This window comes from Toxoplasma gondii, chromosome XI (assembly GCF_000006565.2).
Source record: "Toxoplasma gondii ME49 chromosome XI, whole genome shotgun sequence".
Lineage (NCBI taxonomy): Eukaryota > Apicomplexa > Conoidasida > Eucoccidiorida > Sarcocystidae > Toxoplasma > Toxoplasma gondii.
Genome location: NC_031479.1, coordinates 134,616 through 157,191, shown reverse-complemented (window position 1 = coordinate 157,191; position 22,576 = coordinate 134,616). Strand labels below are relative to the sequence as shown.

Genomic DNA, 22,576 nt, shown 5'->3' with positions numbered 1-22,576 from the left:
AGTTTGGAGATCATGCGGGGAGTGGAAACTGATTTTATTTCTTTGCTGTTGTTGAACCTCCCGACGGCGTTTCGTCTCCTCACGCAGACGCATGCGGTACTGTCTCTGCATGCCCTGCTTTTCCTTAGACGAATTATTTTCTCTCCTCCTCATTCCTCCACGTAAAGGCGGCCGATTCGTTTGCGAGGTAGACGCCTCCTTCGCGTGTCTAGGCGCGTTCCACTTCTTCTGTCTTCTCTGCCTTGCAACAAGTGTGCACATTCCACGTTTTTTTTCTGTTTTCTCCTCGCTGCGACCGTGGTCGTGGCTCCTCGTTGACCCGACGTTTCGCTTTTTTACTGGCCGTGGGAGCTTTTCCGCCTCTGCGACGTCTTTTTTTTTCTCGAATCTTTCTAGTCAAGTACTCACAGGTTTGTTCCTTCCCGACGGTCGTTAGGGGAAACTGGCCTCCGACACCGACAGGCGATTCGTAGCCTCTCACGTTCTTTGTGTCTCGCGTCGTCTCGCCGTCCGCAAGATGCCGACAGTCAGCGTCCCCCGTGACGAGCTCTTCAGAAGGCTCGGCCGCACATACTGTAAGAACGAAATCTTGTGATATTGCCTGTTTATCGATATCGATTCTTATCGACGGGAGAAAAACGCGATACTTGAATTCGGGTAGTCTAGTGCGGCGGACTACTCTCAGGCTGTAGAGACACCCGAGTTACCCACCACCGCGGCATACCGAATTTTGGCGCCGACGCGGTGTGCCCCACGACCCAAGTTTTTTGTAAAGACGATGATGTGTGCCGATGAAACTATTCCCCGTTATCGCTGCTCTGTGCGACTTTCTGGGAGACGGAACGATTTCTGCCGTGACTTTTCGTCGGGATTCCTCAAATCCTCGTCTGTGACGCCTTTTGTGCGCCGAATAATATACAGACTTCAAGTAGTTGCGCCACTTTCCCATCGAAACCAACGTTTAGCATGAGCAGCTTCCTTTTCCGGAAGTCAATGGACACTCAAGGAGGGGGCTGGAACGTGAGGAATACTCGAGGGGGACAGCTTTTTCTTGTCTCACGATGGTCACTTAAATGTCGACGGTCCACTGACAACGGAAGGATTTCTGCTTAGTTGTTCGGATTTCGCTCGCGTTTCCACCCTTTAAAATCCTTGCGTTTCTCATCGCCTTCTGCGTGTGCGATTCGGTTTCCACTCAGCTGTCCACGAGTTTGAAGAGCTCTGCTTCGAGTTCGGCATTGAACTGGACGAGGTCGTGGAACCGGGGAAAGACGGTTCCACCGAGACGATTTACAAAATCGAGGTTCCCGCAAACAGGTAGGCAAACATGCAGAACTCTACAACAAATGAAAATACTTTTGCGTGTTCCCATCTGCGCTTCTGTACCCGCATACATCTGTACGCCGAAACGTACGCAACGATCACTGGAGTGCTTCTATGTGCGATGGAATCTTCTTTTTCCTGTTCGTCTCCGCAATTCTGGATCTGGTCGCGCGTTCGTTTTTCTTGTCTTTGCAGATATGATCTTCTCTGCACCGAAGGCATTTCGCGTGCCTTGTACGCCTTCAACAATCCGGACGCGCCTCTGCCTGCGTATCGCCTGGAGCCAGCTACGCCCCAGTTCACCATGACCGTCAAACCTGCGGTACGACCGGGTTGACCATGACATGTCCTCAACTCTCGGCAAGCAACATCTTAAATGGGAGATCAGCTACTATCTTACCCCCGACTACCGGATTGATTCTGCGCTCGACGCAAACCATGCCGCTGTTTGTCTAGACACTGTTTCTCCAATCAAAATATCACCATAACACCGTAGTAGTAGCACTTCATGTGGTAGTATAGCTACTATCTCATACTGCATTACCGAATTTAATTTATGCTTAACCAACACTTTCAGTGACTACAGCTTTCAAGCAAACATAGTCGCGGAGTCATAGTCTGCATATAAAGGCAACCAACTCATAGTTTCAAGCAAATATTTAGTAGTCATTTTGTTTTTCCTTTGATTTTTCCAAAGGATACAATTACCAACACAGTTTTTTTGGCTCGTATTGAGAAAATTCGAAGTACTTTGAGGGGCAACGTATTGCGCAAATGAGCTGGAGAAAAACGGTTTCTATTCCAGAGCCACGAATGCTTTCGCTTCAAAAGTGCCGGTAAACACGTCTCGCTGGTCTACATGAGAATGCATGAGCAAAGCGTAGAACGCAATGTTAAGCTGATGGCTCTACAGGGTGAGAGCGAGCAGCATATTGAAGACACCCGCATGCAAGTCGAAAATTGCTGTTTGCCGAGCACGTGTCGTCGTTAACAATACGCGCTCCAGTGGAAGTCTCCCATGACAACCAGGTGCTTGATGTCGCGAGCGAAACCAGAGTATAGATCAGCAGAGACGTATGGGAATGTGTGGAAATGGATAAATAATGGATAGGTGCACACTTGGCGGTTCTGCGCGCATAAGCATATATATATATATATATATATATATATATATATAGGGTCCAGTCGCTCTTCTACTTTTTCCATTGGGCATTTTTGGAATGGCGCATGGACATGTGTGGAGGTCCGCCTTTTACGCCATGGAGTTTTCTCGGGCCTCAAACATTTTCGTAAATCGCACGAAGGTTTGGCCACGGGGGGTGTTTTCTGTGTGTTTTCCGTCAGGTCAACCAAGTCAGACCGTTTGTCGTGTGCGCCATTCTGAGGAACGTGACGTTGACCAAGGCAGGTCTCGCGTCGTTCATTGAATTTCAAGACAAACTGCACCATACGCTTTGCAGGTAAGTGTTTTCTTCAGTGCCGTTCGGCCTCTCGGTGACCCACTCGACAAAAATCTACTGGAGACAAAGGTTCTTCACGGCAGGTCGAAGTGGAACATTTGGGGACCACCGTGTCTTCTTCATGCTCTCTAAGATGCTTCCAACACGCGCGGTGGCATCGGAAGACACAAACGTTGGTGCGTACGTACTTTTCGCCTGTTTTCTCCGACGTCCACCACGAACATGTACAGACATTTGTCTGGTCCTTCACAGGCACACATCTAATTAAGCAGGCTGCGCGGGTGCCTCCTGCCTGTTAGAGGAGTGCATGCGTTCATGCGTGCATTCAGAGGGAGACGAATGTGTAAATGCCTGCATGCGTGTACGTGCCCAGAGATGGATTTGGATAAAGACAGGAGGTGCTGGTCTGAAAACGTGTTTTGTCAGGCGGAGGTCGTTGGTGGCTATTGGAACCCACGATTTGTCGAAGATCCAGCCGCCGTTTGTCTACGATGCACGGCCTCCGAAGAATTTCGAATTCGTGCCTCTCGGATGCGATAGCCAGATGAACGGCGAGCAAGTCATGGCACACTTTTCAAGTCACTTGCAACTAAAAGTAGGAATTTCAAGATGAACAACTGCTTTCTTTCGTAGTGCTGTCGCTCAAGGTCTCCAACGAGAAGCAAGACCGAAAGAAGGCTTCAAAGGTGTCTCGCTCCTCGCCTCTCCGTTTCAAATTGCCTCTGCCTACGGAGACACCCGTGTGACTTGTGGCCTGTGATCCTGCTTGACCTGTAAAAACGTGTTTCTTCTAAATAAGTTTTTAAGAGCACCGACAAACGCTAGACAGAGATAGTTTCACTGCTTTCGAATGGCATGTTTTCATGAATATACACATGTGACATGTTGTCATCAAGTTGCCGGATTGTCGACACGCACCTCTCTACATATATATATATATATATATATATATATATATACATATATACATATATATATATATATATGTAATTATGGCAGCGGTACTTGGATACGAAGCCTTCAGCATTCATTTGCGTTATGTTTGTTTTTTCGGTGTTTCCTGTTCAGGCCTACCTGCCGCTTATTCAGAACTCTCCTGTTTATCCTCTAATTCTCGACGCAAAGGACCGGATTCTCTCTCTGCCTCCCATCATCAACTCCGAGTTCTCCAAAGTCACTGAAGACACTCGAGACATCTTCATTGAGTGTACCGCTGTAAGTTCGCGGGCGTCTCCGTTGGTCTAGTGGCGCACTCGGACCTGCGTAGACCTACACCGATTTCTGTTCCCGCATGCGCGTGTCTGTATTTCCGCATTTGTTGAGGCGCCCCCTAAAGCAAGGTTCTCCTTCATATACACATATGCATGCATAGGGAATGGATGTCCGAGATCTCCAAATGCATGAAACATACGCAGATATATACATCTGTTAGATTTAAACATACATCTGCTTGTATATATATATATATATATATGTTTTATGTAGATGTGCTTTCTGGTGTATATAGGCCGCTGGGAAACGCTGCGGCCTCAGTCGTTCTCGAGTTTACTTGTTCTGAGGTGTTGCAGGTGGACATTACAAAGGCGCAGATTGTTTTGAACACGCTGGTTGCGATGTTTTCTGAATACTGCAAAGAGCCTTATACAGTTGAGCCGATTCGCGTGGTTTACGAAGACCCATCGAGTGCACCTATAGATCGAAGTGTGAAGTGTCAGGGCGAAGCGTCCCTGCAGAACGGCAGCGCGTCGATGAATGGATGGGTTTTCCCCAGAGTCAACAGGTAAACCGAGGGTGTTTCAAACTGAGCAAGCCGTTTTGAGTCTTGTGTCTAAATAGCGGTCGACATTTCCATTCCTCACTCAAAGTTCGGGGGTCTGGGACTTGACCGTTGACGTTTTCCATCCTTACTTGTTTGCCGTGTAGAGGCAGCTGAGGGAGGTGGGTGTCCTATCCCTTCCTATCGTCGTATTGATTCGTTGCTTCTGCTAAACACATTAGACCAATGAAAGTGATGGCGACAGCGGACAGCGAAATAAAGAACCCAGAAAATCGAGAGAATCTGTGTGCACTGTACCTTAGAAACAGGTGTGGTAGGAACGAGGCAAGACGTACGTTTTGATTCTCCTCTCCCCGAGGTCGAGCCGTCTTTGCAGCTGCCTTCTTCGCTGTGTATGGGGATGACGAGGCGCCCATTTTCGCTTCTCCATTTCTTCGAATTCCTCTCTTGTTCTCTCTGTGCTTCGCCTCTTTCACGTTCTTCGTACCCTCTGGCTGTGCGCTTGCTCGGACCTCCCTCTGACTCTCTCTCTCTGTCAGCCGAAGCATGCCGTTCTCCCTCGACTACGTTCGCCAACTCACCGGCATTCCTGACTTGACCGCTGACGCATGCGCCAACCTTCTGAAGAGAATGATGATTCACACTTCCATCGAGAAGGCGACGCAGGCCGGCATTCTGGAGGCCTCGATCCCCATCACGCGAAGCGGTAAAGCGAGAGAGGCAACGGGGAAAGGCGTTGGGCAGGAAGCGAGAGCAGCGACAGTTCTACACTTGGAAGTTGTTGGGTCGCGAAGACCGAGTTTCGTCCCTGTCTCAGTCGTTGCTCGCAGCTGAAGCTTCTGTGTTGTGTAACGTCTAGGTTGAGCATTTTCAGTGTCCTCCCGTCAGTAATAAAAACAGGACCGGGTGCAGCATTTCCGTAGCCTTTGCGTGCGGCAAACACCCGAGTGACAGAGAGGAGCGAAGACGGCCCCAATTCTCCGTGTAAACTCAGTCGACAAGTGCCAGAAACGGGGCAGTTCTACCTGGGGCAGTGTCGTAGGATAAAAACGCTAGGTGGGCAACCAGTTACAACTACGCCAACTGATGGGCTCAAACAGCGTGTGTAGAGAGAGAAGCGAAAAAAGCGCAGACTCCTCACGGTCGTTTGAGACCGTTTTTTCAGCTACATAGTACGGGAAAGGAGGAGGGAACGTGCAGAGAGACTGGCAACCGTTAAAAACAGAGTGAACGTAGAATCACCAGGGGCGGGAGGCGGTGACTGAGACAAACAGTTGGGTCAGAGATACAACGCCCCGGGGGATTTTCTGCACCGAGTTGGGGCCTTGAATACCCGAGTGCCAATTCGTCAGCCATTCGTGACTCGCAGTGCACTCAGTTGATCGGCTGTTGTTGGATATCTGTGTATATCTGTAGTCTGCTACTCTCGCGTATTACACGCATGGCTAATCACAGGCAACGCATCTTACATGGCAGCTTAGCTACTGTTTGGCGCGATCTTGTATGGTGCTACGCTGCACACATTCCTGCGGTTTTCAATCTCTGTGCTACAAGAACACAGGGGAGGAAAAGCGCGACACTTATGCCGAGAGAGACGCAGCAACAGCGGATCAAAGAGTCGTGGGAGCGCAATCTGTTTTCGCTCCCGTTTGCTGTTTACCATCTTTTCAGACATTCTGCACGAGCGCGACATTGTTGAAGATGTGGCAATTGCATACAGCTTCAACCGACTGCCTGTCACTCGGTCGTACATGCTGACGGGAGACGCGCTGAATTGTTTGTCGGAGAAAATTCGAAATTTCTGCACCGTGTGCGGCTACACGGAGGCCCTCAACTTCTCGCTTTCGTCTGCCGCAGAGAATTCCTCCAGTCTCGGCAGAACGCCTGGAGACGGGAAGAGTTCTCTCTTCAATCCCCTCGAGGTAGGCACTCTCAGAAACAGACAAGTGGGGGGAGAGCAAGGACCTGACACAAACAGACGAATCGCGCGACCAGGTGGAGATGGATGAAAGTCTGTGAAGCGTGAAGCGGTAGGCCTGTCGGACCCTGGCTGTGAAGTCGCAGCCGGAACCGTAAACAGAATATATTGAGTATACTGAAGACTGAAGGCGCCTCCAATCGCGAGACGCAGACAACAACCGAGGTCTCTACGGCCACTGCGAAGGCGAGACAAAACGACTCAGAAGGGCCAAAAGAATATCCCTTTACACCGCGTCCAATTCTAGAAACTGGCAGGACGCCATTCGATAGAGTCTGTCGTCCATCTCCACATATATATATATATATATATATATATATATGTACCGCATTCGCCTTCGAGCTCACACACGCTTGCAGCGAGTGGAATTTCCATTTGAGGTACGAGTTCTGAGCGCACGGCGGTTGTGTCCACTCACTGTCGAGTGTATCGTTTGTTTGAACAAGGAAGAAAGCACTTGAACCTGCGTCGTTTTTCGTTCGTTTTTGGTGTTGCCTGCAGTACCAAGTCAATGCACAGCCCGTGCGCCTGGCGAACTCGAAAACACGTGAATTTGACCAAGTGCGGACGACTCTCATTTCCGGACTCCTCAAGACCATCGTTGCGAACAAAGGGCGACGCGAACTTCCTATCAAACTGTTCGAGGTGAGTTCAGTGGAAAACCGAGCTTCTTGACTTCGGCAGTGTGCGACAGAGCCACAGGGAAATTTGCGCAGTTCAACCGTGTATTGCTCAACGCAGTTAATGACGAGTGGGTTGGGTCTTCCGGCCCGGCTGTGGCACTGGCCTGGATACTTAGAGAACTGTACTTCATTCACAAGAATCTTGATGTAAGCCACGTAGAAGACTCAAGCAATCGAGAAGATACAACATACCGAACATCCGTAAATCGAGGAGAGTCAGTGAATTGAGAGAGGCGTCGGGTCATGGGGGGGGGGCTTGCGGGTGAATACAGTGAAAACAACAGCCAGAACGGGAGCTCCTACGCTCAGAGGACGGCTGCTAGGCAGCCCAGAAAAAACGGCTCAAACTTTCGACACGACATAGATCGACAGGAGGGAAAGTTGTGCGACCTTCGTGCGCGATCGTAGCGGTTTGTGGACCAGCTGCCCGATATACGCTGTGTCGTGCATACCTATGAATACATAAATATGTATACCAGAAATTTCGAGAGAGTGGAAGAGAGAAAACCGTGGATATGACATTCGTCGAGGTGTCTTTTGCTATCGCTCTCACGTTGCAGATAGTGTGATCCGTGCCATCGTACTGGAGTAATCATCTCTGAGACAGAACTACTTTTTAGCTTTTCTGGGAGTACAGACTCCGCGCTGGACTTCTGGTTCAGATCTTGAAGGTTCCGTTTGAACGAATGCAAGTTCTCTTGTGCTTTTCAGGACCTTTGTGTGAAGTGCATTGACTTTTCTTCTCTGTCTCCGGTCTCCGCCTTTTGACAGATTGGGGACGTCTGCCTGCTCGATTCCACCACGGAGGTCGGAGCGCGCAACTTGCGGTACTGCTGCCTCGCGTTTGCTGATGAACACTCGTCTGGACTGGAAGTAAGTTGCAGTTTTCACGATCATAAGAACTTGCTTGTGCGCCCAAACGTCGACTCGACACTACAGGAAATGTAACATTTATATACTAACATATGCTTATACCTGCATATACGCATATATATATATATATATATATATTGGTACATGTGTATGGGCATACGTGTACATCCTTTGCTTTGTAGAGACTTTCCTGCTTCTTGGTCGTTAGCTCTATGTTTCGATGTTTGCGTGGATCGTTGTGCGTCGTTCTGTGCAGTCGATTCGTTCCCTGTTCGTGCCAGCGTGAGCAGGTGAATGCCGGTGTGATGAAACATTTTGACTTCTCAACGACGAAAGAATGCGGTTCGTTAAATGGAGCTCTTTTGTGGAGAGGTGCGTGTCTCCGCACGCGGTTTCGTCTTGAACATCATCCTGCCGGCGACGCATGATACAACGGGATTCAAATGGTTCTGCAAGCGGGCCTTCCGTGGAAAGTATGGACTGCGAGAGGTGAACTCCTGGTTCTTCTGTGTCTTCGCCCCTTTCTGTCGGTGCCGCTTAATTCTCAGGAAGTCCACGGCGTGCTGGACGCCCTTTTGCAAAGTCTGCAGTTTGTTGGAGAGTACGCCATTGCGGAAATGGAGGCTGCCGTCGCTGCCGCTGCAGCGGCCGAGAAGGCTGGCTGCGAGCATGCAAGCGCGCATGCAACGGAGCAGCTCCAGCGCACGCTGTCGAGGATTCGTGGCACGTTCAAGCTTGTGCCTTCTCACGGTGGGTGCAGGAAACGTCACAGAAGATCTAAATTGGTAACCCCCCGTCTTCAGGGTCTGTGCACTGGAGCAGATTTCTCAACACTCGATTCCGGTCGAGTCTCTTTTCGAAGACCTTTTGAGTTTTCGACTCCCCGACACGAGCGAGGCTCCTCGAAGGCGGGGTCGCTCTGTGTGACGCAGGGAACTTTTTCGAGCCGACCGAAAGGCAGTGTGAGAGAGAGATTCACGGTCGGAAGGAACAATGAGGCTATCGGGTCCTGGCTGAATCGAGAACGGAGAACGAACAGTTCACAGGGATCCGAGACAAAGGACTCACCGTGGGGGGTGTGGGGGGTTGCACGCACGACGCTGGAGGTCACAGGAAACACACCGTATGCTTCTTTGTACATCTCTCTAAAACACTATCAAGATATCTAACGTTGGTGCCGGCACGGCAGTGGGATGTGAAACACAGTTCTGAAGAGTGCATCCTACCAGCTGGGCTGCTGGTTTAGAAATCTTGAAGGGGTTGGAGTTTCTCGGATCCAAGGTCTCTTGTGTCATCATGGCTTCGCGAACTCGCATTTTGCCCACACCTCGATTCCGGGAGCTTTTGGCTTTTTATCGGTCTGCTCTGAATCTAAATTCATCTGATATTTTGATTTCTGGAGGGTTTCTTATGTCGTGTGTGGCTCGCAGCGTGGCTGTCACCTCGGTGGTTCTTGGTTGGTCATTCGCTGCGATCCTTCGGTGTGTTTTCTCTCTACCTTCGTTGTCTGAATACTTCGCGGTAGAACCGTAACAAAGTGAATTTGCCAAGTAACCCAGGCCTGCCTGATTCACTTCTTTCGGGGCGTTCTCTGTGCTGTCGCTTTTTCCTTCAGAAGAAACCTTCCTTCCCGGTCGGCAGGTGCAAGTGGTGGCGAGTCTCAAGTCGAGTGGCGACATGGAAAATGTACCCGTGCTTCTGGGGGTCATGGGGACGTTGCACCCTCACACCTTGAAGGCTTTCGGCCTCACGATTCCCGGTAAGGAGCGAGAGGAGGGGGAGTAGCGGCGAGGGGAAATGGTTTTTGATGTAGGACCGTTTTCTGAGATTTGACCGTTGCATGCCTGACTGGTCGTCCGTGAAAAATCGGTTTTGGGGGCGCAGAACGAGGCGGTTGAAGAATCTTTTGCACGCACAAGTAAACCACTCCTTATGCCCGTGGGCTGCTAAAGCACATGAATGCGGCGCCCGTTCCTCATGTGACGGGATCTAGAAGACTGCCGCCAATAGAGCACGTATTTTCGGTCGCGTCTGCATGCGTCACTTCTTTCGTTGACGCCTCACTCTCTCCGTCGCCTTTGAAGTTTACATTCTATCCCCAAACGATATAGCGGGTGTACGGTACGCCGGGAAGACCGGTCAGAGAGTCCTGGGAACTCTAATAACTTTTTTCGGACTGGAGTAAAGCACCTCCGTGTCGACTCATTCTTCCGTAGTTAGTGAACAAGATTCAACTGGGAAAGCTGGATGTCGTTTCTGTTCTGTCGCCTTCAGTCTCCATTTTCGAGCTGAACGTCGAAGCCTTTGTCCAGTGGCTCCCGGCAATCGACCTGGTCGTCGGCTAAAGCAGCCGTTTTTGCATGCACCCCAAAAGTCGAGGTCTCAGTGGCAGCAGAGCAGTTCTTCCGAACGTTTTCTTCGTCTCTTGTCTGCTGGATTGGCTGGCTCTTCTTCTTGTTCCTGCTCTAGCCCTCGCTACTCGCCGATGGGCTAGTCACCATTGGCTAGACGCTGGTAGTCGCGTGTCTGCTACCCTGTCTATTTGATTCTCAAATAGTTTACGGGTAACGCTTTGTCGAACATGTAAAAGACGTTGTTAGTGTTGGCTGAGAAAAACGACCTGCGCTTTCCGAAAAAAACAAGAAAACAACACAGCGAAAAACGATGTACGATTCTTCACATGTCTGGTCGATAACACCCGCCTCTCTGTCGATCTGCAGCGAACGAGAGTTGCACAGAGCTGTAGATTTCTTGACGGCGTTGAGCACGGGACGCGAAAAAAAGAGGGGGGCAAAAGTGCATCAATAGTTCTGTCTTGGTTCTTGGCACTTTTGTGTTTCTTTCCGTGGTCCTTGCGGGATGACCAATTTATTCATCACAAATGCTTGGCTGCTCCACGTCACAACACCGAAGTGCACATCCACATGTTATCCACACCACACCTCCAAACTCTGTACTTCTGTCGGTGACCTCGCCTCGGCGAACGTAATGCCCCTTCTGTGGCGTAGCTTACCCTCAAAATGCATTGCAGAATGGGATTTCTAGGTTGCCACAGATTCCGGGATTCATGTTTGCTTGGAAACCGTAGTCTTTCACAGTGTAGGTTTAGCGGTGTAGAGCACACAGTCCGAAAATGAAAAGCAAATTTACCGAGGAAGATGTGTGTTGCTTGTCTATTTGTCGGGGTGCCTTCGAACAAGTTTCCAACCACTCTGCAGCGTTTCCAGATACCGGACTGGCAAATCATTGAAATTACGAAGTGGACCTCTCAGCCACTTTTCTTAAGTAAATTATAATTTAAATTTTAATGAATTGAATCGGATTTGAACGGTGCGAGCATGTTGGTTTTCTCCTTCGCTGTTAATACGAGCACTGGACTGGGGCCCAAAGCAATGTGCGAGAATACGAATCTTGAAGATTTTTCCTACTCCCGCCCACTAGGAGAGGCAATGCAAATACTGACATCGCGGCGTTGAAAGAAATTCCATCCGAAACGTCGACGGATCTGGAAAGCCTTGGACACGACAACATCCACTCCCGACACTTTCGGACGAATCGTGGACGTTTCTTCTTCGGTGGAAATGCGTCCTTCGCTTTGTCAGGTGATCCTGTGTTGCTCCTGTTTCTTGACGTCCACGTTCTGCTACGCATCTGTCGTGTTGTTGGGGACTTTCTACATGCGTTTTATCCCGGAAACAACCACCGAAAAACGCTGCCTCTGGACGGAGTCCCGGCGCGTTCTTTGTCTTTGTTCAGGGGTACCCTACTACCTCACCACGTGGAACAGATTTGGCCCTCTGAAACAACAGAGGCCAGCCAGTCGGAAAGAAGAACGTCCTTAGAAGGCCGAACTGAGAAACGCACAAGTCGAGCGGGAGAACAGACGGACGAGCATGGAACAAACAGCGAGGTGCTTGAATTCCTCGAAGAAGAATGCTCAAGTTTCTCCGGGAACATGACCGGAGGACCGACTCTGGTGCATGAGCAGAATGCACTAGTTTCACAGGATCCTGACAAGAATTTCACAAGGCAAGCTGTGGCAGGCAGTCAACCCCAGATGGGCGTTGTTTCCATCGTTGAAGCAGCGGAGACTGTGAAGGCGCGGCACAGCGGCCGCAGAGACTGGAAAAAGAGTGGACGCGGCAAATCCACAGACCGAGTCAGAAAATCATCAAACAGGCTGTTTAAACGTAATGCAGCTTAAGCTTCTAGGTTGTTATGTTAATCAAATAAGTTTCATCGTTATTGATATTCCATTGACATGTTAATGACATAAATACTAACAAACCACCGGTTTTGGATGGAATTACTTTTAACACATCACATTATAGGTAGATATTGTCTCTGTACAAATCATCCGCGACCAGAACTGGATAACTCAAATCGAATAAACACACATTATAGTACCTAGGATACTGAATGTGACTCCAGTTATGAGATACAGACACCCAAGTTGTTCTTTCGCGTTCTGAACTTCGTACCCAGACAAACGTCGCGCTGGCCGTTGTGCAACGCCAACGTGTCCGCCCATTACCGCTTTTAACAAACTGAAGAGACGCATAAGGTTCCTGACCCCCCGCCTCTCCGTGAATCGCGATCTGCTTTTGAGGATTTCGAATCCCACCTTCCGCCTTCTTCGCATTACCGGATCTTTCTTGTCTCGTCAGTTGTCTTTTTTTGGAGAGCGAGAGCGACTCTCCCTTTGCGCGGGAACTCGCTCTTCTTCAATGCAGAGCACCCCCTCTTTTGCCACGGTTGGTCTCGTCCATAACAGGTCTCTTCTAGCCCTCCAGAATATACATCTGCCTTTGTTGTTTTTCGATTTCTAGGCGCTCTCCTCGTCGGAACAACGTTTCCAGCATCTCCACTTTGCTCGTGCGCGGCCGCGTGTTGGGGGAAAGTCGAGTCTCTCTGCTCCCGTCTCTGTCTCGCGAATCGAGCGCCTCGGAACCCTCCTCCGAGTCTCCCTTGTCTCCCCTCTGTTGTGTCTTCTCCCTTTGTCGATGGTTTGGACTTTTTACAAATCTACATACATATATACATATATATATGTGTGTGTGCGTCGTAACTTTCTCGATAGAGATACGAACAAAGACTTCGTCGAGACAGCCTCGCTGGTGCATGCGCCACCGTCTCAAATCTTTTCCCTTCCGTGGAAAAGAAGACGCGGAGCAGCGGGAACGCTGTCTTCCTGTGTTACGGTTTTCTTTGTCGGCTTGCTTCCTTCGTTGTGTCATCTTTTTTTTTCCTTCGATTTAGGGCGCCTCCCGCCTCCTGTTTACCTCCTCTCTGTTCGGTCGGAGCCTCTGTAGCCGTCCATCTTCGTCCTTCAGCCTTTCTCTCAACCCCCTTGACAGCACACCGCCCCCCTCCTCCACGACACACCCGCCTTCCTCGACCTTTCTGCGTCGGGTCGTCCTCTTGTCTTTCTTCCTTCCCTGTTTTCCCTCTCATTGTCTCTTGTTCTTCCTCGTGCTCCTCCTGTCCATATCCTTGCTCCCTCCTGTTCTCACTTCCGCTCTTCCCCGTCTCGTCTTCTCCGTGTCTCCTTCGCTCCCAGAGGTCGGAAGGCACCGCCGAAGAGCCCAGCTGACGCACTCGCGGCCTGGCCAAGAGACGTTCGAAAGACGAAAAAGGACTGAAGCCTCCACTTGGCGAAGTTCCGAGTTTCCCCTGCGCTGTCAGCATGGCGGCCTTCACACCCAAACGCGGCTGCCTGGTGGTTTTCGAAGGAATCGACAGGTGAGAGTCGCGAGGCCTTCTTCAGATGTTGTACATTGTTGGTCTTCTGCGATATGAGTCATTTTTCCAACATCGGTCGCGTCCGAAAGTACGGAACGTCCTTCACTCCAGCTGAGCTGCAGCACAGCCGGTCCATTTCTCCATTTCTGTACTCGCGCTGGACACCACCTCAGCGGACTCCTGCCTGAGACACCGGTAAAGCTGTTACAGATCAGTACTCTGATACGACGTCAAGTCGGTTCGTCCTCGTCTCGGATGCGTTCCAGCACAAAAAAAATGCCGACCTTCCACGCCCTGCCGGTGCGCGTACGCATGTGGAAGCTGCAGTCACTCCAGTGCTGCTTCAGCAGCGACGACAACGGGGAAAATCCGAACAAAGAAAGGTCAAAGTTCCACACGCCTCCCCTCTTGGAGGCTGCTAGAGTGGATGGTTCTCTGTTGACGGCGAAACGGTAGAAATATGCGAATTTCAGAGTTCCTGCGAAATCTATGGAGAAGAAAAAACGAAAAAACGCCCACTCACTGGTCTTTCCACGCCTCCTTCGAGGTTGGGAAAAAAGCGCAGGACCGACTTCCTGAAGTGTAAACATTTCTCGAGCCTGCACCAAGAACAAGCCGCCTTCTGGGGAAAACATGCGCCATGCAAAAAAGGCTTGCTCTTCTCCTCTCTCTTCTCTTCTCATGTTGCTTTCGTCTCTCTTCTCTCTTCGGTTCTCACCCCACTTTCGTCTCTCTGCTCTCCGTTTAGTCCAGAACCTTTCTCGCTTCTCGCGTCTCTCAGATGGGATGTGGACGCAACTGTGCCCTCTCTGTGATGGCGCTCTTGTCTCTGTTCCTCTCTGTTTCTCTGCATGCAACGCAGGTCGGGGAAATCCACGCAGGCGCGCCTCGCCTACGAGCGCCTCACCAAGGAGGGGCATGCAGCTGAACTCATCCGGTTCCCAGGTGAATGAACGGTGCACGCCACTCTCTGCGCCTTTCGAATCTTCGTTTGTTTCCAGGCGCATCTCTCCGGGCATCCAACGCTGGTGAAGGCGCATGCGTCGAAAAAGCTCTCTCCACGTAGTTATCTATTTGCGTATATATCGTATGCATGCATGCTTATTTATAAATTTACAACCAAGCACAGACCACTGATGGCACATCGGCAGAAGCATAAATATATACATATATATACATATACATATATATACATATACATATATACATATATATATATATATATATATATATACATATACATATATATATACATATATATACATGTATATATATATATATGGGTATTTATTTCGTTACATTGATGAAAATATTGCGACATAGCCGCAGACACATATGCAAGAGTACGAATATAGGTATAGGCGACAAGCGTAGACTTTTTCTCTGATTCGTGTCGCGCTTTCGTCTCCGCCTGGCAGTCTAAAGCAGCGGCGCATGGGTTTGCGTGGAGGGCCCTCTGTTTTCCTTGTTGCGTCTGGTTAGATCGCACGACGCCAATAGGGCAGGTTCTAGACAGATTCCTCGCGAACGCGTCCTGGAGCAGCGACGGTCAACATCCGCAGGTTCCGCCACCTCAGCTGACGCATCTCCTCTTCGCGGCGAATCGGTGGGAAGCTCAGGCTCGCATTCTCCGGGCTCTAGGAGAAGGCAGAACTGTCTTGGTCGACCGTTACTCCTTCTCAGGTGATGAACGAAGTAAAGGAAGCGAAAGAGAAAAATAGAGGAAGCGAAAAAAGGAGGCAGAAGAGGGACAATACAAAATCCAGAGTCGAAGCGGAAAACACAAGAAATCACACAAAAGCGAAGAAACAGAGGGAACAGGCAGAGAAAGAAAAGAGGAAAGAAAGGGTCAAAGGCTGTGGTAAACTTAGGTTTCCGTTTCCGGGTCATGAGGTGTTTGTCTCTCCTCTGTCTCCAGCTACACTTAAAAAAGAACAAATTCAAAAGCAGACTCTCGACATGTCTCGTCTGTCATCTCTGTGTCTCTTTCGCTGCTTCCTCCTGCCGTCTGTGTTTCCTTTTCGTGATCCGTCCTCTTGGCTCTCTCTGTTAAGGGCACCGCTCCCCCAATGGCTTCTCCCCGCCTGCGCGTTTCTCCCTTGCTTCCTCCCCTTCCTCTCTTCTCCTTTCCCACGCACTCTCCTTCTCTGATCTTTTTCTCGTGATCTTTCTTTTTCTCTTCGTTTCGGATCTTTTTCCATGAGTTCATCTCTCCAGCTTGTCATCCCCAGGCATTCCCTCCCTCGGCGCGGCTGGTCTTCCTCTTGCTCGCAGGGATCGCCTACACAGTGGGAGCTGCGCCCTCGGTCGCAGAGACAGAAGCAACGAGGCTGAGAAGAGAAGCTGAGGCGTCTGGAGATGTCGAGAAGACCGCGGAGGCTGTGGCTGCGTCGACGGCGGCGACTGGAGCTCCAGTAGACGCAACGTTTTGCAGAGAATCTGAACGCGGCCTGCTAGCCCCGGACGCTGTCTTCTTCCTCGACGTCGCTCCCCAGGAGACACAGAAACGCGGCGGCTACGGTGAGCTAAGATCGACCCTGAAGACGCTTTTTTCTCGCCCCAGAGGCCCTGTGATCTACAGAGTGTTGCGGGGCGTCAGACAGAACTCCCGACAGGTGGAAGAGTGGTTGAGAGCCGTCTCGCGCTGCAGCGAAGGACGTCAAGGTGGAGAACTCGGTGTTCTGATTCTCCGTGATGATAGCAACATGCACCCAAGAGACGGGAGAGACTCGTTCACACGACAAGACCAGGACACTCAGGGAATAGAGGACGGCAGAGAGAAGAGAGAAGGAAGTGAGAGCCGGCAGAAAAGTCCCTGGAGCGACAAAAGGAGAGGGGAGGCCGACTTCCGCACGTGAAAGAAGAGAAGAAAAGACGCGTGAGAAACGTTCAAAAACGAAGAAAATACACAGCTAAAATCTCCCGAAAAGCGAGGCAAGTCAACACTGGAAAAAAGCTCTCATTGCTCTCCACGCCTGAACTCTTCCCCTCTCTACGTGTGCTGGTGTCTGTCTCCTCTTGTCTTTCTTTTCCTACGTTTTTACTTCTACCGCTTTTCTGTGTCTGCCTCCGCTCTTCTTTCCCTCAAGTTCTTGTTTGTCTCTGTTCTTCGCTGGCAGGTGACGAAGTCTACGAGAAGCTTGCGACTCAGGAGCGCGTCTACCAGGTGTACAGACAGTTCGATAATTTGCCGTACTGGCGCCGCATTGCCGCCTCGTCCCTGAGTATCGAGGAACTCCACGAAAAGCTCTTTGAGCAACTGAAATCTGTGATCGAAGCGACACAGCCTGATCAACTTCTTCCTCTGGGAAGCACAGGAGACGGACGGCGAAGACTGTGGAGCACGTCACTTTGAACAATTTTTTAGGTCACTTGCTTTCGTTGCTTGTTTGTGTCAAAGATGTCTCTTTCCGAGATTCGGGCGACGACCCGCGAGGCCAGCGGCTCGGAACGGAACATCACAGTGCAAAAACTCTTCTGCACGCCGGTAGTCCGGTCTCACAGGGAGGGTGTTTCAAGTGCAGGTACACCGACCAGAAATCCCGTGGTTTTCTAGAATTTCTCTCGTCAGTGTGTTGATGGTTGCCAGCGATGAAATGCCGAGTGGACGAATTCATGGTAGGGTCGCGACGACGCGCCTTCGTCTTTACGAGCGTCTCGCTATGTTCCCAAAACAACGACTCCAAACAGTCGTGTCGCCGCACACGTCGCCCCGGCTCTTGCTGGACGCGAAGGACGAAGACGACTCCTATTTAGGAGGCCAGTTGTTTGACACAGGCCATTCAACGCTCTGCATTTGCATGTCAGTCACGGTGGTCCCTCGGTGTGCCTTGGGCTCCTCTCTGCGCGATCCACACGGGAACGCGGGCAGCCCTCCCCCCGGAGGAGTAGAGAGCATAGGCCGTCCTTGAGTGAAGTAGGAAAACCCTAGACTTGACAAGAACTTCCTTCTTGAAAAGTGAACACGAGCTGGACGCAGCGTCTCTGCGCCGGAGGCGTTCTCTCGCACAGGGCACAGAGCGCGATTCCTTTTGAGAACTCGACTGATGCGACGAACATTGACTCAAAATCGAAGAAACTCAAGAAAAAACGAGCTCACGGGAAGCGTCTTCTGTTGCTTGTCTGAAAATCTAGACGCGTGACGAATTCACCTGCAAATTCTGTCAATTCCCTTTTTCATGAACACAGTCGTCTCTCGACTGTGTCCTGCCTGCGGCCCTCTCGCCTTTTCCTCCTTCGCTTCCGAGCTCTCTCGAAGCAGCTCCTGTTCTCCGCTTCCTCTCTGACTCGGACGTCCTGCTGAGCAAGGAGCGTCTCTATGCGGAGGGCCTCATTCGTCGCCGTCTGTCTCGTCTTCCTCGGAGTCCGCAGATTCTTTCGGCCGGCGCAGCCGCCAGTCGATGTGGTTGAGACACACGCACCTGCAGCAGAGGAAACACGGCGAAAGAAAGGAGGAGAAACGAATAGAGAAGGAAAGAACGGAGCAGAGGTGAAGCGAGAGAGAAGAAAGTCGAGACTCGGGCGAAACGTGGAAAGACAGAGACGAGGGAGAGGAGAGAGCGCCATCGAAGAGTGGATGTTCAGCGTCTGGAAGTGCAGAATGGACTTACACTGGATTATGGCACTTCATGGGGAAAGGTTCGTCCATCGAGACATCGAGAAGACGGTGGAAATCATCCGGGCCGCGATAGCCAGGGATCTCCGCAAACAAGTACACCATGAGGCGATTGACGTACGTGACCCATGGGTCAAATGTCTCTGCAAATCCCGAACGCACAAGAATAGCTGAAACGAGAGTTCGTTCGATCCCAATGCATCTACGCACCTACATGCATCTATATGTCACCACATGCTCGCCGATCTACTCCCTATCTATCTGTCTACCTATGTTTCTATCTACCTATCTGTCTGTATCTGTCTATCTGTGTCTATCTATGTGTGTCGATCTCTCTACTTGTCTGTCTACCTCTCTCTCAATATTTGGAGTCCAGTTCACATGGAGAGTCCAGCGGCAGAGAGGTGTAGGGTCGGTGCCCAGCGACAACTGAGGCTTCGGCCTTCCGGAAAGAGAAGAGGGAGCACGGAGACGGAACATGCGCGCAGTGACTGGGAGAGACGGGAAAAGACCTAAGGGAAAGAGCGCGAGAACGCGAGGAGAACTCGAGGGAAAGGCGACGAGGGGAGAGAACACGCTCAGGAGACAGAACGACGCAGAGCGCAAAAAGGAGCAGGAACCACAGAGAAACAGAGAGAGGCAAACAGAGAGAAGACGAACTCGAACAACCGAGAGAAGAAGAGAGCGTAGAGCACCCCTCAACAGAGAGATGCGTCGCATTTTCTCGGGAGGTTTTCGTCCCCTACCAGGGAGCTTCAGTTCGAGAGCCGCGTATTTGTTGTGTTTGTTGACGAGTCCCAACCAGAGGACGCAGTCACCGTAGGTCCGTTCTTGAAACTTTCTTCTCCTCGACTTGGGGTTCCGCGACTCGCGCTCTCCCGAAGTCTTCTCTTGAGCGCCTGCAAGAGGATCTCCGTCTCGAGGAATGTCATGCGCGAGAGTTGCTAAAACGCTGTCCTGGAAATCCGCGTCTCGCCAGAAGTGCAGCAGCCGCTCTCGCGCACCAGGCACATCTGGAAAATCAAAGATCGCAAAGAAAGAGAGGAGCAGGTGCAGAGGCGGGAGTCAAAACGTTCCTCAAACGACGACGAGCCGCGCAACTGCTGGCGTTCGACGCCGAGTGCAGGAGCAGCAACGGGATGAAACCTCACGGTGTTGCCTGCTGCGCCACCTGCTTCAGTCGGGGAGTCCAAGCGCGAGAAAAAACAGAGAACGGATCAAGGTGGAAAAGTTCAGAACTCTCGCAACATGCAGCAGAGAGGAACTCAACCCCAGACACGCCGAAAAGCACCGTTCGGATACAAAAAATGCAGATGACGCGAAAACCCACAGTTCAAATGGAGATGAAAGACGTTCGTGTTCTCTCTGTTAAAAAGCCACTCTAACAAAGATGAAAGGCGTTCGTTTCTCTCTTGTGAAGCAACACTTTCAGCGCCACAGAGAGAGAAGCAAAGATGAAGGAGGAAGACGCAGACGGCGTTCGACGGGTCGGAAGAAAACAGAAACAAGGGGAAGCAGAGAGGAGGCCACAGCTCTGGGAGGTTTTTCTGTGCGAGTTCGCCTACTGTCTCGGCTTATATTCGGAGAAACGACTGACCTTCAATTCTCTGTTTGAAGCGATAGACAAGTCGTCTGACGTCGTCCTGTGTTCTGCGATTTGTCAATTCCGGAAGCTGGACAGCGGCGCGGAGGTCGAAGGAGTCTTGACCCCTGCGAGCAGAGGGCCTAGAGGTGCCGGTCTCGCTCTCAGCGACGTCTCCACAGAAAAACATTTTCTGAAAAACGCAGAAAAAAGGAGACGATGCGGCTGTGGATAGAAGCAACGCGCTCCGAGGCTCTGCGTTTCTTTGGACCTTCTTTGAGAGCATCGATATCGGGGGGTGCCCCAGTCGTTTCCCCAGGAAACCACGAGACGCCGCGTTCCTTGCAGAGTCACGAGGAGCGGCAAGGAGCTTTCTTTCACAAAGAGGAAAGCGTTCGGGCATGAGCGCGCCTCCAACGCCTCGTCAGAATTTTGCTTCATCCCGGTGGAAATCTGTTCGACACGGTTTCCCTTCTCCACCGAGAGATGCAGCGAGACTTCGATCTACATTTCTGTTGATGTGTCTCTATTAACAGACTTTTCCTGTCCACAGTTTTGCATTCACGTACGAATTTTTACTTGTGAATTGATGTCTCTTTCCCTGCTTATATGTATGGGGGCACAAGGGTGAGGCGTGTGGCTGCCCACGCAGAGTTCAACAGAGGACATGAAAAAATCAGGGAGAAAAGGAGGACAACAAAGCAGAGGTTGCCTGTGCGGCTTCGCTTCGCTGGACCTTCAGCACCACAGCTTCGGAATTGCACAAAACCAAGTCCCAGGAGGAGCTCAGAAAGGAAGAAATCGAGTCTTCTCCACAGGGACATGCATCCCCCACAGGCGAACCTCTATCCCGGTCCTATAAACAGGTGCCTGATGAAGGAGGCCGATCCGCATGAATTCCGGAGAAAAGAAAGTCACCGGGCAAACGACGCGGAAAGAAGCTCCTCAAGGCCAGCGGAGTTTCGAGGCACCTCCAGAACGAGGTTCGAGAAAACAATTTCTTGAACCACGGCGCCTGCTTCGTCGCTCCTCAATGGACGCGTTTCACGTCACGGAAAAGGAGCTTCAGTTTCCGCTAAAAAGGCGAAATTCAAGTAAAAACCGGAAACCTGCTAGAAAAAGAAGCTGTCGAAAAAGGAACTCCGCCCAGAACCGACTTCTTTGCACGGAAGCGTGATGACATGTGGAGAGGCTGTGGTTCGCTCGAACGCAGAAGGTCAACGCCTGCCGTTTGCTCCCCATTACTCCCCAGAACATGGGCGTCGATACGCGAAACTTCAGTTACAAGGCCGAGCTCTTACAGGTGTCGGAAGTCGTGTGGAAGCAGTCGGAGACGAAAAAAGAACGAAGGGGAGAGGCAGTACAAAATTACGAGCGCAGGCGAGAGGAGAGAGAAAGGAAGGGGAACTCAGAGGAACAGCAGAGAGATGCGGGAAAAGGAAAAACAGTAAAGCGACTCCCGAGTCTCAAACCTACCTCCTGGCGTGATGAAGGAGGAGTTCCGAAAGCGGCCCAGAAGAAGAGAGGAAGTTGTCTCGGCCAGCAGACAAGACGCGCCAAAACGCGGGGGCATTCTCACCAGCTTACGAAGAAAGCCATTCCTTCACTTTCTTTGAACGCGCGCGCAAGTCCAGGAGCCTCTCGTCTCGCGCATCGCAGAGGTTCCGGAAAAGAAGAGAAACAGAGACACTGCGAAAGCGAGAACGCTCCGAGAGCTCCAGCTTGTTGTTCTCCCCTCTCTGCTCACAATTAGGAGACCGGAACTCGGACTGCGGGTGAAAGAGACGGGCAACGATGTATTGGAAACATTGCGAGAAAGGCGGGGAGAGAAGAAGCGAAACGAATTCCTCCCTCAGAGACGACCGCCTCACGCTCCTCAACGCACGCTGGCAAAACACGGCAGTGAGAAGCGCAAGAGAAGAACTTGGAGCAGAGAATGACAAAAAACGTCCAGGCCTCCGCCGAGAGAAGAGCGCCCAGAGTGCACGAAGAGTTCGCGAGAAGCCACAGAAGGGATGCCGAGAAGAGAAGGAGGAAGAAAATCTTCGGTTTTCTCTAACCTCTCACGGACAGCGAGAGAGCCGCAAAACAGCTCGTCGACGGAGAACAGACCCTCAGGATCTTGCAGACACGGGGGTGACGGAAGGCGGAAGAGGCAGAACGAGGAGAGAAACGAAACTGCCGGAAAGCGGAGGAAGAGAAGGGACAAAGAGAGAGGGCAAGCAGAACAGAAAAGGAGAAGAAGTGAAAAGCAGAGACAGAGAAAAGCGGAAAGGAGGCTGCAGCGCGAGAAGACGAGACACAAGACAGCTTTTTGAGGATTCTGGTGTCTCAGGAACGAACAGAAAATGTTTTTCCGGAGACGAAGCTCTGATGTTTTTTGCGTGAGCAAAGTTTCGTTTAGAGCAAAGAGAACTCCATGTTTTCTTCGATAGAACGTCAACAACCCACCTCCGGGCAGCAGCTTGTCGCGGCGGCTCTTGCCTCGCGTGCATGTCCAAACACAGCAGCTGCGCTTCTCTGCTAGAGAACGCATCGCTTTC

The 22,576-nt window shown here is 51.0% G+C and overlaps 4 protein-coding genes across 4 annotated transcripts; 2 read left to right on the top strand and 2 right to left on the bottom strand.

Annotated features, from left to right (window-relative positions):
• Nucleotides 1–154: 154 nt before the first annotated feature.
• On the top strand, nucleotides 155–10,717 carry TGME49_306960 (phenylalanine--tRNA ligase, beta subunit protein). The gene is made up of 14 exons (XM_002371828.2): nucleotides 155–575; nucleotides 1,200–1,317; nucleotides 1,519–1,645; nucleotides 2,668–2,783; nucleotides 3,210–3,378; nucleotides 3,852–3,998; nucleotides 4,352–4,563; nucleotides 5,100–5,266; nucleotides 6,232–6,482; nucleotides 7,040–7,183; nucleotides 7,993–8,094; nucleotides 8,643–8,844; nucleotides 9,710–9,853; nucleotides 10,369–10,717. Exons 1-14 carry the CDS (start codon nucleotides 518–520, stop codon nucleotides 10,437–10,439), a joined length of 2,028 nt encoding a protein of 675 aa, XP_002371869.1. The 5' UTR covers nucleotides 155–517; the 3' UTR covers nucleotides 10,440–10,717.
• A 2,575-nt stretch (nucleotides 10,718–13,292) lies between these two features.
• Nucleotides 13,293–17,752, top strand: TGME49_306970 (thymidylate kinase). Its single transcript, XM_002371829.2, has 5 exons — nucleotides 13,293–13,836; nucleotides 14,699–14,781; nucleotides 15,319–15,519; nucleotides 16,111–16,356; nucleotides 16,956–17,752. The coding sequence occupies exons 1-5, from the start codon at nucleotides 13,781–13,783 to the stop codon at nucleotides 17,189–17,191; spliced, it is 822 nt and encodes a 273-aa protein (XP_002371870.1). The 5' UTR covers nucleotides 13,293–13,780; the 3' UTR covers nucleotides 17,192–17,752.
• On the bottom strand, nucleotides 17,435–21,731 carry TGME49_306980 (hypothetical protein). Its single transcript, XM_002371830.2, has 5 exons — nucleotides 21,510–21,731; nucleotides 20,049–20,226; nucleotides 19,198–19,464; nucleotides 18,447–18,594; nucleotides 17,435–18,257 (listed from the first exon to the last, which is right to left on the bottom strand). Exons 2-5 carry the CDS (start codon nucleotides 20,221–20,223, stop codon nucleotides 18,167–18,169), a joined length of 681 nt encoding a protein of 226 aa, XP_002371871.1. The 5' UTR covers nucleotides 20,224–20,226; nucleotides 21,510–21,731; the 3' UTR covers nucleotides 17,435–18,166.
• A 178-nt stretch (nucleotides 21,732–21,909) lies between these two features.
• TGME49_306990 (hypothetical protein) lies at nucleotides 21,910–22,569 on the bottom strand (the record flags this gene model as incomplete). Its single annotated transcript, XM_002371831.1, has 1 exon — nucleotides 21,910–22,569. The coding sequence occupies one exon, from the start codon at nucleotides 22,567–22,569 to the stop codon at nucleotides 21,910–21,912; it is 660 nt and encodes a 219-aa protein (XP_002371872.1).
• Nucleotides 22,570–22,576: the final 7 nt, after the last annotated feature.

Bases quoted from the DNA above. Each gene is read 5' to 3' on its own strand.
- TGME49_306960 (XM_002371828.2), top strand. From the start codon at position 518: ATGCCGACAGTCAGCGTCCCCCGTGACGAGCTCTTCAGAAGGCTCGGC. The intron at 576-1,199 runs GTAAGAACGAAA...GTTTCCACTCAG, and splicing joins AAGGCTCGGCCGCACATACT to CTGTCCACGAGTTTGAAGAG. The intron at 9,854-10,368 runs GTAAGGAGCGAG...TGTCGCCTTCAG, and splicing joins TTTCGGCCTCACGATTCCCG to TCTCCATTTTCGAGCTGAAC.
- TGME49_306970 (XM_002371829.2), top strand. From the start codon at position 13,781: ATGGCGGCCTTCACACCCAAACGCGGCTGCCTGGTGGTTTTCGAAGGA. The intron at 13,837-14,698 runs GTGAGAGTCGCG...CATGCAACGCAG, and splicing joins GTTTTCGAAGGAATCGACAG to GTCGGGGAAATCCACGCAGG. The intron at 16,357-16,955 runs GTGAGCTAAGAT...CTTCGCTGGCAG, and splicing joins ACAGAAACGCGGCGGCTACG to GTGACGAAGTCTACGAGAAG.
- TGME49_306980 (XM_002371830.2), bottom strand. From the start codon at position 20,223: ATGTTTTTCTGTGGAGACGTCGCTGAGAGCGAGACCGGCACCTCTAGG. The intron at 18,595-19,197 runs GTAGGGGACGAA...CGGGATTTGCAG, and splicing joins TCTCGAACTGAAGCTCCCTG to AGACATTTGACCCATGGGTC. The intron at 18,258-18,446 runs GTAAGTCCATTC...CCTCTGCTGCAG, and splicing joins ATGAAGTGCCATAATCCAGT to GTGCGTGTGTCTCAACCACA.